The sequence below is a fragment of the Tenrec ecaudatus genome, chromosome 6 (genome assembly GCF_050624435.1).
Source record: "Tenrec ecaudatus isolate mTenEca1 chromosome 6, mTenEca1.hap1, whole genome shotgun sequence".
Lineage (NCBI taxonomy): Eukaryota > Metazoa > Chordata > Mammalia > Afrosoricida > Tenrecidae > Tenrec > Tenrec ecaudatus.
The window spans coordinates 132,120,038-132,132,413 of record NC_134535.1 but is presented as its reverse complement, the minus strand read 5'-3'; the positions used below and the strand labels follow the sequence as shown (position 1 = coordinate 132,132,413).

At 42.5% G+C, this 12,376-nt stretch overlaps 1 protein-coding gene across 4 annotated transcripts in view; it reads left to right on the top strand.

Moving 5' to 3' along the window:
* Nucleotides 1-7,497: 7,497 nt before the first annotated feature.
* Nucleotides 7,498-12,376, top strand: part of KDM5A (lysine demethylase 5A) — a 107,522-nt gene continuing 102,643 nt past the window's right edge. For 2 of the 4 annotated variants that reach the window (XM_075552225.1, XM_075552226.1), the window contains exon 1: nt 7,499-8,503. In XM_075552225.1, coding sequence (XP_075408340.1) covers nt 8,339-8,503 — 165 coding nt within the window. In that variant the 5' untranslated portion in view covers nt 7,499-8,338. Of the gene's footprint in view, nt 8,504-12,376 lie in introns of all 4 variants that reach the window. The other 2 variants (XM_075552224.1, XM_075552223.1) reach the window with 2 other exon arrangements.

Sequence of the window (12,376 nt, the reverse complement as noted above, 5' to 3'; positions counted from 1 at the left end):
TATACAATTGATGTATGTATATGTATGAACTGTGATAAGAATTGTATGAGCCCCTAATAAATTGTTAAAATTTTTTTTTAAAGTGAAAAAAAAAAAAGAAAATGATTAGGGCAAAGAATGTACAGATGTGTTTTATACAATTGATGTATGTATATGTATGGATTGTGATAAGAGTTGTATGAGCCCCTAATAAAATGTTTTTTAATAAAAAAAAAACCACCTAAAGTTTAGTGGCTGAAATAAAAACTGTTATAACATTAGACTTTTCTGATAAAACTGGGGGTTATATATAACTGGGCATTTTAGGGGGGTGAGTTTTTTTCCCCCAAAGATCATTTTATTGGGGGCTATTACAGCTCTTATAACTGTCCACACATCAATTGTCTCCAGCATATTTGTACATCTGTTGCCATCATAATTTTCTAAACATTTACTTTCCAGTTGGGCCCTTGGTATTAGCTCTTCTTTTTTCCCCTACCCCCTCCCACCCTTGTGACCCACTGATAAATTATAAATTATTAATATCCTTGTATCTTACACCAACTACTGCACCCATGTTTCTGTCGTTTTCGCCCCCTGGAGTGGTGATGGTGGTGGCAGTGAGATTTTGTGATTTTTTAAATTGAATGTCTTTTATTTGCTAGATCTCAGTATAATTTAGTGAACTGCTATTTCCAAAAGACTAGTGCATGATGCAATAGTCAGCAAGGTTGACTACTATCTTAATCTATCAGTAGAAAAATTCATTCATATACTTTTAGATTCCACATTGCTCTCATTTACAAAACTACAAAACTACAGTTATCATTTCCTTTTTCCCAACAACATATCTGTGATTCTGCATTGTTTCAGAGATTTCAATTCTAACAAAACTGCAGCAGATTAAACGCAGATAGGAATATGAAAACTGCATTCCCATCTACTAAGCCAAACATTAAAGCAATTTTCAAAAGGGAAAATCACTCTTCTCACTTAATTTTTTGCTTTGGTAAATCTAGTTATTATTCATAAAAACATATTATCCTTAAAAATATATACGCATACTTTTAATTTATTTATTTTTATGTTATCCTATTAGCAGATAATAGAGTCATTTAAAAATATATATATTTGGTTAATTTTAAAAGATGATAAATATCAAGATATATAATCTGCATAAACAAGAACTTGCGGAGTTCTCATTAACCCTGAAAAGGGTCCCCAAAACCAATAGGTTTGCAAACCATTTTTAAAAACTGTGTTTGAAATAGAATGGCATTTATTTATTATCATTTTATTGGGGGCTCCTCCAATTCTTATCACAATCCATACATCTCTCCATTGTGTCAAGAACATATGTACATTTGTTGAGAATGGCATTTATTTTTTTTAATTCAGTGAATTAAGCTTTACCCTCTCTGTAACTAGCCCGCCTTCTTTCAAACTGAGTTTGCATACTTAAAAAATTTGAGACCAAAATAAATAAATAATTAAATAGAAAATTGGAGATCACAGCCTAATCAATGACTACCAGAGTCATGTATTAATTTTATCCTGATTTATTTCTCAGGATAGTAAACTTTAGATTAATTCATAATGCTCCATTGTTGATTTTTTTAAAGGTTTAAATAATTATTTGAAAAACATCTCTCAGTTGTTCTGCTCAGTGATACAACTAGAATGATGACAGGCAATTTAGCATTCCATGTACTGAATGCTAGCATCAAAGCTGGTAAAACACAAGTTTGGGATCTTCATAACAGTGATTCTCAAAGGGGTGGGCCAGGGGATGGGAGGGGTTAGAGCAGGCTCACTGACCCTCCACGAGGGAACCAGCAGAAATGGAGGGGGAGAGACTCAAGAAGTGTTTCTATCCCTACCAGAGCTTGACTCAGCACTCTTTCAGATCCACTCATAGCTACGGGGGAGCAACTGTTAGAGATTTCTCAGGAGTATTGGGACAAATTAAAATGATTTTATATTCTGGAGAGACATTTCAAAGTGAATAGGTAAGTATGACTTGAAAGAACAGCAGGGAATATTAAGAATGATTGTGGTAAGAGTTGTATGACTCCCAATAAAATTATTTTAAAAACCCCAAAAAACGTTTAGGAGCTTGCTGTTATACGGAGTATCTAGCAGGAACACATGGCTCTATTAACATTTCTAAAGCAAAACCATTAAATTTTTTCTTGTGTTACAAATAAACCTTTGTTATTTCAACATTTTCCCCCATTGTATTGGGATCTCTACAGGTATTATAACAATCCATAGTTCATTTAGACCAAGCATGATTGTACAATTGCTGCCACCATCTTTTTAAAATCATTTTATTGGGGGCTTGTACAACTCTTATCACTATTCAAAAACATACATTGTATTAAGCATATTTGTACATTTGTTGCCATCATCAATCTTAAAATATTTGCTTTCTGCTTGAGCCCTTTGTATCAGCTCCCCATTTTTCCCCTCCCTCCCCACTCTTCTCTCCCTCATGAACCCATAATAATTTATAAATTATTATTATTTTGTAATATCTTACACTGTCCAACGTCTCCCTTCACCCACTTTTCTGTGGTCCACCCTCAGGGAGGAGGTTTATATAGATCCTGTAATTGGTTCTCTCTTTCCACACTACCCTGCCACCATCATTTGCAAAACATTTTTTTTTTTTTTTTGGCTGTTGGAGGTCTTTGTTAGATTCTTGGCTCTACTGCTCAGGTGTGGTCAGGGACAACCCATAGAGCAGGGCTACTGCCAAGGTCAGAAAGGCCAGCTGGCCAGCTCCCCTTTATCCCCACCCTCCCCCACAAGAACTCTTTTTATGTTCAATATTATAATTTCTTCCCCCTTCCCCCATCTTACACCATCCAATGTGTCTGTCCACTTGCCGTTCTGTTGTTCATTCCCTTTATTTCAACATGTTTTGTGTACAGTTGAATGAGACATGTTTATCATCTTGTGCAACCATCATCACTACCTGTTTTCAATGCTATCACTTTAAGCAAGCTGCATGTCCTAATTGGTGCCTTCAGATTCCCGGGTTCCCAGCTGTGCATATGGCTGCCCCTGACTTCCGTCTTCTTCAGTGTACTGCTCGTAGTTCTATTTGCATTATAGCCCTTTTAGGGGGTCCTTCTTCCCCGATCTCTTCAAACGTCTCATAAGGTGACTATTGATTTTGTTAAGGAAGCACCTTAGCAATCCATGGCATGATCTGCCCTCCAGGATCACAAACCAATCAATTCGTGGAAGTCACTGAATCCTATTGGGTAGTTTTATGCATGTGTTTGCATAATGGTTGATCTATTCCCATACTGAGGATAAAACAGACAAAATGTGAGACAGGTATTAGCCCAGTCCAGTTTTGGCAGAATTACAAACCCAAAACCACAAAAGTCAACTATGAAAGAAAACCATTGCATCGTGCTGGGCAACTGTCGCAAAAGTGATCTTGTCCATTTAGGAGTCGAGGACTAGCGTCTACTCTTATCTTCTTTGAGCCCTGAGGCCCCCATCTTCTGAAAGAACCATTCCACCTTACTGAGAAGAGAACCCATGTTGAGAATTGTATGACAAAATAATAATAGTAATTCATAAATTATCAAGGGTTCATGAGGGAGGGGAAAAATGAGGAGCTGATACCCCGGGCTCAAGTAGAAAGCAAATGTACAAATGTGCTTGACACACTAGATGGATGTGTGGATTGTGTGATTGTGTGGATTGTGGATGTGTGGATTGTGATGAGTTGTAGGAGCCCCCAATAAAATGATTTAAAAAATGAGAGAGAGAATTGAGTCTTCTCAGATGACAGCCACCAACATTAGCAGAAATGTGAGGACATTCTGCCCTCTCCGACTCTAGCCCAGTCGATGACTGTAGCTGTATGAGGGATCCCAGGGGAGATGAAGAAAACACTGCATCGTTCACCCACAGAATGGCGAAAATAGTTTTTATTGCTAACTGTGTTAAGTCTGGGTAAACTAGGGAAACAAATCCACAGAAACTCACAAGTATAAGAGAGAGTTTTATATAAAGGGTAAGTGCACATCAAGAAAACATCACAACCCAGTCCAGTTCAAGCCCATATGTCTAACATTAGCTCATGTGTGCCACACCAGTCTACGAAATCCTCCTCAATCTCACAAAACACACACAATGATGCTGACTGCAGGAAGAAAGCTGAATCAGGGAGCATGTAAACATCTCAGCCCTGGCAGGGGTCTCCACACAGCTGCTCCAGCACCCAGGGCTGTATCGGGGTAGGTCCATGTGGTTTCTCCTCAGGGATGTCTTGAAGGAAGTGAGCCTTGCCAGATAAAACAGGGAACTGGCTAAGGTAGTTGAACCCTGGTCCAACCATCAGAAAGCAAGAGACCCAAGAACTAAAAAGGTGAGGCTCACTGAGCCATTTATTTCTCTGCCCTTCAATTAATCCGTGTTTATTCGGCCAGGTTGGCACAATAAACCTTAACCAAATACATTTTGAGGTTTTAAAAAATATTTTATTGGGAGTTCTTACATATATCATAACATTCCATCAATCACATGAAACAGTATTGTACAATTGCTACCAGAGTCAGTTTCAAAACATTTTCTTTTACATAGATGGCATATATTTTAAAAATGGCATTAAACGATGTATTATTTAAGTGTTTTGTTGCAAAATTAAGTCTAATTGTAGCAGAAGTATCCCCTGAAACTGCTTGTGCATGAGGTTCAAGCTCCTGGGTATGAATAGGCACTAACCTTTGGAAAGATAGTATATGCGATAGTTTATTGTGCCAGCCTGGCCGATAAACACAAGTAGGATTAACTGAAGGGCAGAGGGATAAATGGCTCGGTGAGCCTCGCCTTGCTTGTTCTGTGCCTCAGTTTAAAGGGGTACACTACCTGTGGGATGCCTAGCCTGTGAACTGTGTCGCTGCAAGTTGAGGTCCCTTCAAGCCCACACGATTGGAATGTTCGTCTCTGGAGCTGGGGACTGACAGTTGATGACAGTTGGGGACCTGCCTTGCTGTTTGCTGCCTGGGTATATATAGCCCAGCTCCCTCTACAGAAGGGGACTGGCAACTGGCAGCTCTCAAGCCTTGAAGGACTGCTAGTGTCTCACTGCTTTATAATTTAACTGTGAATTTCTTGTATTAGCTATCTGTATATAATTTAATGGTTCATTTCTTGTATTATATATCTATCTTTATAAATATATTCATCTATAATCACTAGAAATCTGGTTTGTCTCTCTAGAGAACCCTAACACAGTATATATGCTATTTTCACAGCCTGTTTGATCTGGTGTGTATTGGCCTTAACATTCACAATAAACACCAGCGTGCTATTACCTTCAGTCTTCTCATGGCTGACCCAGGGGCCAGGGGCAACTTGATAATGGCGTAGTGGTTAAGCTTGTTTCTCTGGGGTGCTTTTAAGAAGTTATTAGTCATGAGGAACTCTGGTGGTATGGTGGGTCCTGTGTTGGTTTGCTAATGAGGTCAGGTGTTTAAAAGGGCCAGCCTCTTGAAAGAAAACTGGGCATTCTGCTCCCTTAACCACTGAGTTTCTAAAACCAGCAGGGGCAGTCCTGCTGTTCTCTAGGATCCCTAGGAGTGGAATAGTCAATGGCAGTGAGGGTTTTTGGTTTCTTTTTATTTCTTAGGCTCAGTATCGAGGGGCTGCCAGAAGGTGGGTGATGTATGGATCTTCTTTTTTTGTGGTTGTGGATGCCTTTCAGCATGGCCCTTTTTGGTTTTCAGCCTTTGCTTTGCCTTCAGTTTTGGGAGGGGTAGGGGCTTCCTTTTTTGCTTTCGGTGCCATCTTAGAAAAACACTGGGTCTTTGTTAACGAGATGGAGAGACATAGATTTAAAATTTTTAGGTGCTAGCAGATTACACACACAAAAGCACACAGTGGCTAAAGAAACAGAAGGCGTTTAGGATTATTTCTAAACTTCTGCCTCAGGTAAGGATGAGTAAATGAAGTTGTTCTCAATACCTGGGAGCACTAAAGCAAGTGGGAAGTGAAGACTTCGAAGTAATTAAGAGGACTGTTTCAATAGGCACCTGAATGTACTCGCTTGAACATCAGGGTAAGTCTAGACTGGAAGCTGGAAATATATTGGGAGTCATCAGGCTACACGTGTCAAATTAGCTCTCAGGAATAGCTGAGGGTGTATGAGAACATGGGAACTATGGGTATATCTGAGAATGGGGCCTAGGATGGAATTTGCCTCCAAATGAGTCATATTAAGAACTACCCTTTTGAAAGAACTGGGAGGCAAATACATTTATATAGGTATAAATGTGGGCATACATATATGTAAATATATCATTATATAATAATAGGGATACAGGTCCATGTACATATATTTATATGTTAAGTATCAAGGTAGCAGGACAGACTTTGGGTCTCTACTCAAGTCTTCCCTCAACAAGGGCATTTTGCTTTAATAACCTGGTATTTTGTGATGCTCACCTTCCCGACATGATCGCTGAAGTCAAAATGGGTGCATAAGCAAATGTGGTGAAGAAAGCTGATGGTGTACAGCTATCAAAAGATGTAGCATCTGGGATCTTAAAGGCTTGAATTAAACAAGCGGCCATCTAGCAGGGAAGAAACAAAGCCCACATGGAAGAAGCACACCACCCGGTGTGATCATGAGGTGTCCATAGTGTCAATCATAATGCTGCAAAGGAGGGATGTCAGAGTGGAGACCCAAAGCCCATCTGTAGACAATTGGACATCCCCTCACAGAAGGGTAACAAGGAAAGGACGAGCCAGCCAGGGTGCAGTGTAGTACCACTGAAACACAACATTCCTCTAGTTCTTTAATGTTCTTCCCCACAGCCCACACATACTATCGTGATTCCAGTTCTACCTTACAAACCTGGCTAGACTGAAGCATGTACACTGGTACAAATAAGAGCTCTCGACACACAGAATCCAGGACAGATAACTGCCTCAGGTACAGTAATGCATCAAAACTATGAGGGGGGAGGGGGAAGAAAGGGGAAACTGATTCCAATGTATAACACCCCTACCCCCATCCCAGGGGAGGAACAGCAGAAACATGAGTGGAGAGGCAGCTGATGGTGTAAGAGATGAAAATAATAATTTATAATTTATCAAGGTCACGAGGATGGGAGGGTGGGGCAGGGAGGGGAAAAAGGAGAGTTGATACCAAGGGCTCAAGTAGAAAGAAAATGTTTTGAAAATGACGGCAACACATGTACAAATGTGCTAGATAGAATTGATGTATAGATTGTTATGAGAGCTGCAAGATTCCCCCTATAAAATGATTTATAAAAAAAGAACGACTCTTTCAAAGTTTTTCCTTCGGTCCTGTCTACATCTTGGAGAAAGTGGGAGAGAGATACTGGCAGAGGATTCTGAAGAGTAGGGATTGGACAGATGGCGCCACTTTGATGACAAACCGTGAAAGGCTTAGCAGGGTGTGGTTTGACAGGGAAGTGGCTGCTGGTAAGATGCCTTGGGAGCTACCTGCCAAGACCGAGAAGGCCAGGAAAGGAGCCGTTGCTTCAGCCGCGGGCGGTAAAGCAATGACTACGTGTTGACGAAACTGGCCAGCAGTCCTCAGGGGCCAGGTTCGACCCAAAGGTATCGCCAAGGAGAAGGGGCAGGCGGAAAGTGGCTGAATGCTTACTGGAGAGATCCTAGCAGTCGAAAGACTTTAAAGGAAAAAAAAAAAAAGAAAAAGAAGAGACGCGGAAACCTGTTACGAGGCAAGCGAGAGACACGCAGGTTTCCACACGGCCGAACGCACTGGCGGCGCGCGGAGGAAGCGCGCTTAGGCCGCGGCCGACCCCCGCCCGGGTTGCACAAAGGGGAACTGGCCGCTCCTCGCCGGAAGCGGACACTCGGCTCTCTACGCGTTACGCATTCCTCCGCGCCGGAAGAGCGCGTCCGCCCGCTCCCTGTCGGCTGACTCGCACCCGCACGCTCCCGGACGAGGGGCCGGGGGTCCTCCAGGACCGGAGCGCTCGGACCGCGCGGAGCCGAGGCCCACGAGGAGAGTAGGGCCGACGCTGGGCCGTACGGGGACGAGAGGACGGCGGAGGGGGCGCGGCGCGGCCCGGCGGAAGGATCGTGCCTGTGGGCGGCGGAGGGATTTGAGGGCGCTTCGACTTCCGGAAAGTCCCGGCCCTCCGCGGAACCCCCCCTCCCCCGGAGGAAACAATAACAAACGGGCGAAGGAGGCCGTTCCGGGCTTGTCGGGTTGGGCCGTTCTTCCTGCTTGAGGAGATGCATTTCGGCCCCCGTCAGGGGACGCGGAAGGGCTAGGTGGGCTCCCGCCAGCCTCTCTCCTTCCACCTGTGCCCTCACGGGGGCCTGGGACGTGACCATGGCTGGCGTGGGGCCGGGGGGCTACGCGGCGGAATTCGTGCCGCCGCCGGAGTGCCCCGTGTTCGAGCCCAGCTGGGAAGAGTTCACAGACCCGCTCGGCTTTATCGGCCGCATCCGGCCGCTGGCCGAGAAAACCGGCATCTGCAAGATCCGACCGCCCAAGGTACCGGAGCCCGCGGGCGGAGAGGGGAGTCGGTACCCTGGCCTTCGCTTTCCTGGCCCCGGCCTTCCGTCCTCGGTTCCTCGTTTCTCAGCAGCCGGAGATTAAGTTTCTAGCTCTTTTGGCCTTGTTTTTATTTTATTTTTATTTTGCGGTCTTAGGCGAGAATGGTTGAACCCGTGAAAGTGGTGTCCCTGGGCCTTTTTTCATTTAGCTTTTATGAACCGGTACCTTTCCTTTGGATTATGGGCCAGGGGAACAAAAGGCGTCCGACTTTTCGTTGGTCCATAAGGTTTTAGAAATACTATGACACGACATACCCCAGTCCTCCGCGTGCAGTCCTCATGATGCGATGGTAAAAAGTGCTCTTCTCTTGGCGATTTCATTTTGCAAGCCCTGCTATTGCTTACTTTACTAAATATTTGCAGGCCTCAACCTAGGGCTCGAGTTTCTTAAGGTAATCCGACGCGTAACTGGACCCTAGGATGGTGTCACCAAACCGGGACCCTGCACGAATTACTGCTGCATTGGAAAAGGCTTCCCAAGAGCAGCAGACGCATTCGCTCTAAACATTGTACAGGTTTAGGGAAAGTCTTCCCAAGGGAGGAGAAGCAGCAGCATGTATTTTAAAAGTTTTTAGAGGTTAAGGTTTTCTACTGCCTCAATCATGAGGTAGAAGGAAACGTTGAAATCTCTTGCTGCTTGGAACCAAATATCCAAAACAAAATTAAAAAAAACCAACTTCATTCTTTAAAAAAAACTTGGTTTGCGTATAGAAGCAGTGAAATCCTCCACCTATCTGGGGGAATTAGTTCCTCAGGAGGTTGGATGCTTTGTTCAAGGTCAAAAGGTTTTTTGGTGTCTAGAATATCAGTTTAAGGCCCTGTGGAGGCTGAGCAGCTAAGGCATTTCGCTGCTAACCCACAGCCTAGGAGAGAAATGTGGCAGTTGGCGTCCATAAAGGTTTACAGCCATGCTAACCTTCCTCTGTTGTCAGTCTACTTTGTGTTGCAGGATAGGAGTTGAAATCAACTCACTGGCAGTGGAGTGGGTTTTAGAGTAGCATTGGAGCTCAGTTCTTTTTTTGTTTTGTTTTAAAACAATTTTCTTAGCACTTCATTCACATGTCATATAATTCAGTAATTCAGCCATATCCAGAAAGTTGTACAATTAGCACCACATTTAGGTCTGAAACATTTTCTTCCCTTGTGCTTATTCATGTAATTTTTTTTCTAATTGTGGCAAAAATAAACACAAAATGGTCTACAGTTCCGCAACTTATACATGTATAGTTCAGTGCCATTGATTGTACTCCTCGTGTTGTACAGCTGTTATTGATATCTTTTTCTAAATTATTCTACCACCATTAACATAAACTCATTACCTCCTAAGTAGATCGTTTCTTTAACCCCTGGACCAGTAATCCTCCTGGGTTGCCTCCACTGGTGGTCAACTGGATATTAAGATGTAAATTCCCCGGCTTCATTTACAGACTAGAGGAATCAATTTCTGAATATGGAATTTCTGGCATAGGCTTTTCTACCAGATACTTCCAGGTGATTTCTTGTTAGGTGCCGGATTCACAGTGACCCCTGAGCAATAGGAAGGGACACTGCCTAGTCCTGTACCTTCCACAGTTGTTCTCTGTTGGCACCCATTGTTGCTGTCACCATGTCAGTCTCTCTTGAGGGACTCCCTCTTTTTTTCACTGTCCCTTGACATTACCCCTTAAAAAGGACCCTATATGAGAGAATGGAACTGCCCCTGTGGGATTCTGAGACTTTTGACTCTTTACGGGAGTAGAAGGCCTCATCTTTCTCCCATGGTGTGACTGGTGGCTGCAAACTACTGACTTTGCAGTTTGCAGCCCAACTCATGAGCCTATGCTATCAGACTTGAGTTTGATTTTTCAGTTGGTCTACTTACCAAGCATGACATTCGTCTCCGGACTGGTCTCTTTTGATAACATTTCCAAAGTGTGTGTGAGAGATGTTTTGCATCCTACCTCTAAACACAAAATCAGACTCATTGCCATGAAGTCAGTGAGTTTCCGAGATTGTAACCACCAGAGTAGAAAGCTCAGTCTTTCTCTTGAGGAGCTGCTGGCGGTTTCAAACTGCTGCCTATGTGGATCGCAGCCCAATGCATAACCACTACATCACCAGGGCTCTGACGTCCTACCTAGTGCATATTAAAGTTTGCAAATTATTACCTTGGGTTTGGTTTCTTAAAGATGTTGGTTTATGTTTTGCGTAATAGTAGTGAAGCTAAAACTTAAGTACTTTTGTTTCATTAAAAAATAAATACCGGGTAATTCAACACAGGGACTATAAAACCACCTTAGGTGGTGGTGGTAGGACAATTTACCTCCTGCGCATCAATGTGGAGAAAGATGGGGCTCTTTCCCCTCAATATTTGCAGCCTTGGAAACCCTTTAGGTAGCACTCTGGTAATCTTCGGACTCCCAACTTCAAGTAGAGTGTTCAACTCTACCAGCTGTTTTGTAAGACCAAGATGAGACTGCCCCCATAAAGAGGGGCATCCTTAGAAACTGTGTGTAGGGTCACTTGACTTGCTAGCAGTGAGCATGTATCACAGGTTTTATATAGATTGCTTCTTCTAACCTTTAAACCCCTAATATGTAAATAGTCCCCATTTTAAGTTGAGGACAAGTCTTCATAAGTGAAATAACCAAATGTGTGATCTTGCATAGATTGCAAGGTAACTCTGGAACCTGTATCATTCTATTTAATTCTCAAACCCCAGCATGCTGCTCTTACTGTGCTGAATGAAATTGAGTAAAACCATAGATGATTGATTGGAAACAAGGATTAACAGAAAAATTGCTCTAATAATATGTGTTGCCGTGCTTTAAAATCTTCTAGTTAGCGCTCTTCTTTTCTGTCAGAATTGTCTAATATTGACAAGGTCTGAAGCATTTCAGTTTTCCCTAATTTTCATTTATTCTATTGTCTTTATTAATTATTATAAATTCTATTCAAGATTTCATCTTGCCAGCAGTGTTATTTATAAAGGTTGATGGGACTATACCATCTTTGCACTTATCACATCATTATTATTGAAAATATGCTTGCAAGCATAATTTAACTTTAATATTAATGATTGCTACAGTTTTCCAAGACAAGGCAATGTTATTCTGGACTACTCAAATCCTTACATGCTTAACAGCAGTGGTTCTCAACCTGTGGGTCGTGACCCCTTTGGGGGGGTCAAATGACCCTTTCACAGGGATCACCCAATTTATAACAATAGCAAAATTACAGTTATGAAGTAGTAATGAAAATAATGTTATGATTGGGGGTCACCACAACCTGAGGTATGAAAGGGTTGTGGCATTAGGAAGGTTCAGACTCACTGATTTTACAGTTACTTAGCCCATATCAAACAATGTCCTCTAGCATCCCAGTTGAATTACGCTACCCCATTTCAGTTATCTTACAGCTCTCATCTGGAAGTCGTCTTGTTCTATGGGTTTGCTTTAAAAAAAAAAAGTAGATGGGGAGGGAGGGAAAAAAGAGGAGCTGATCCCAAGGACTCAAATAGAAAGTAAATATAAAATGATGATGACAACATATAAACAAATATGCTTGAATTCAACTGATGTATGGTACGTTATAAGAGCTGTAAGAGCCCCCAACAAACTGATTTAAAAAAAATTTAACCTGTAAGAATAGTCTTGTTTCAAAATTGGGGTATACAGAGCTGGCCATTGAATAAAGCATTTATATAACAGACTACAGAATGCTGGGGCCCTGGTGGCATAGTGGTTGTGCATTGGGCTGCTAACTGCAAGGTCAGCAGTTCGAAACCACCAGCCAGGCAGGCTTTCTACTCCCATAAATCGTTACAGTCTTG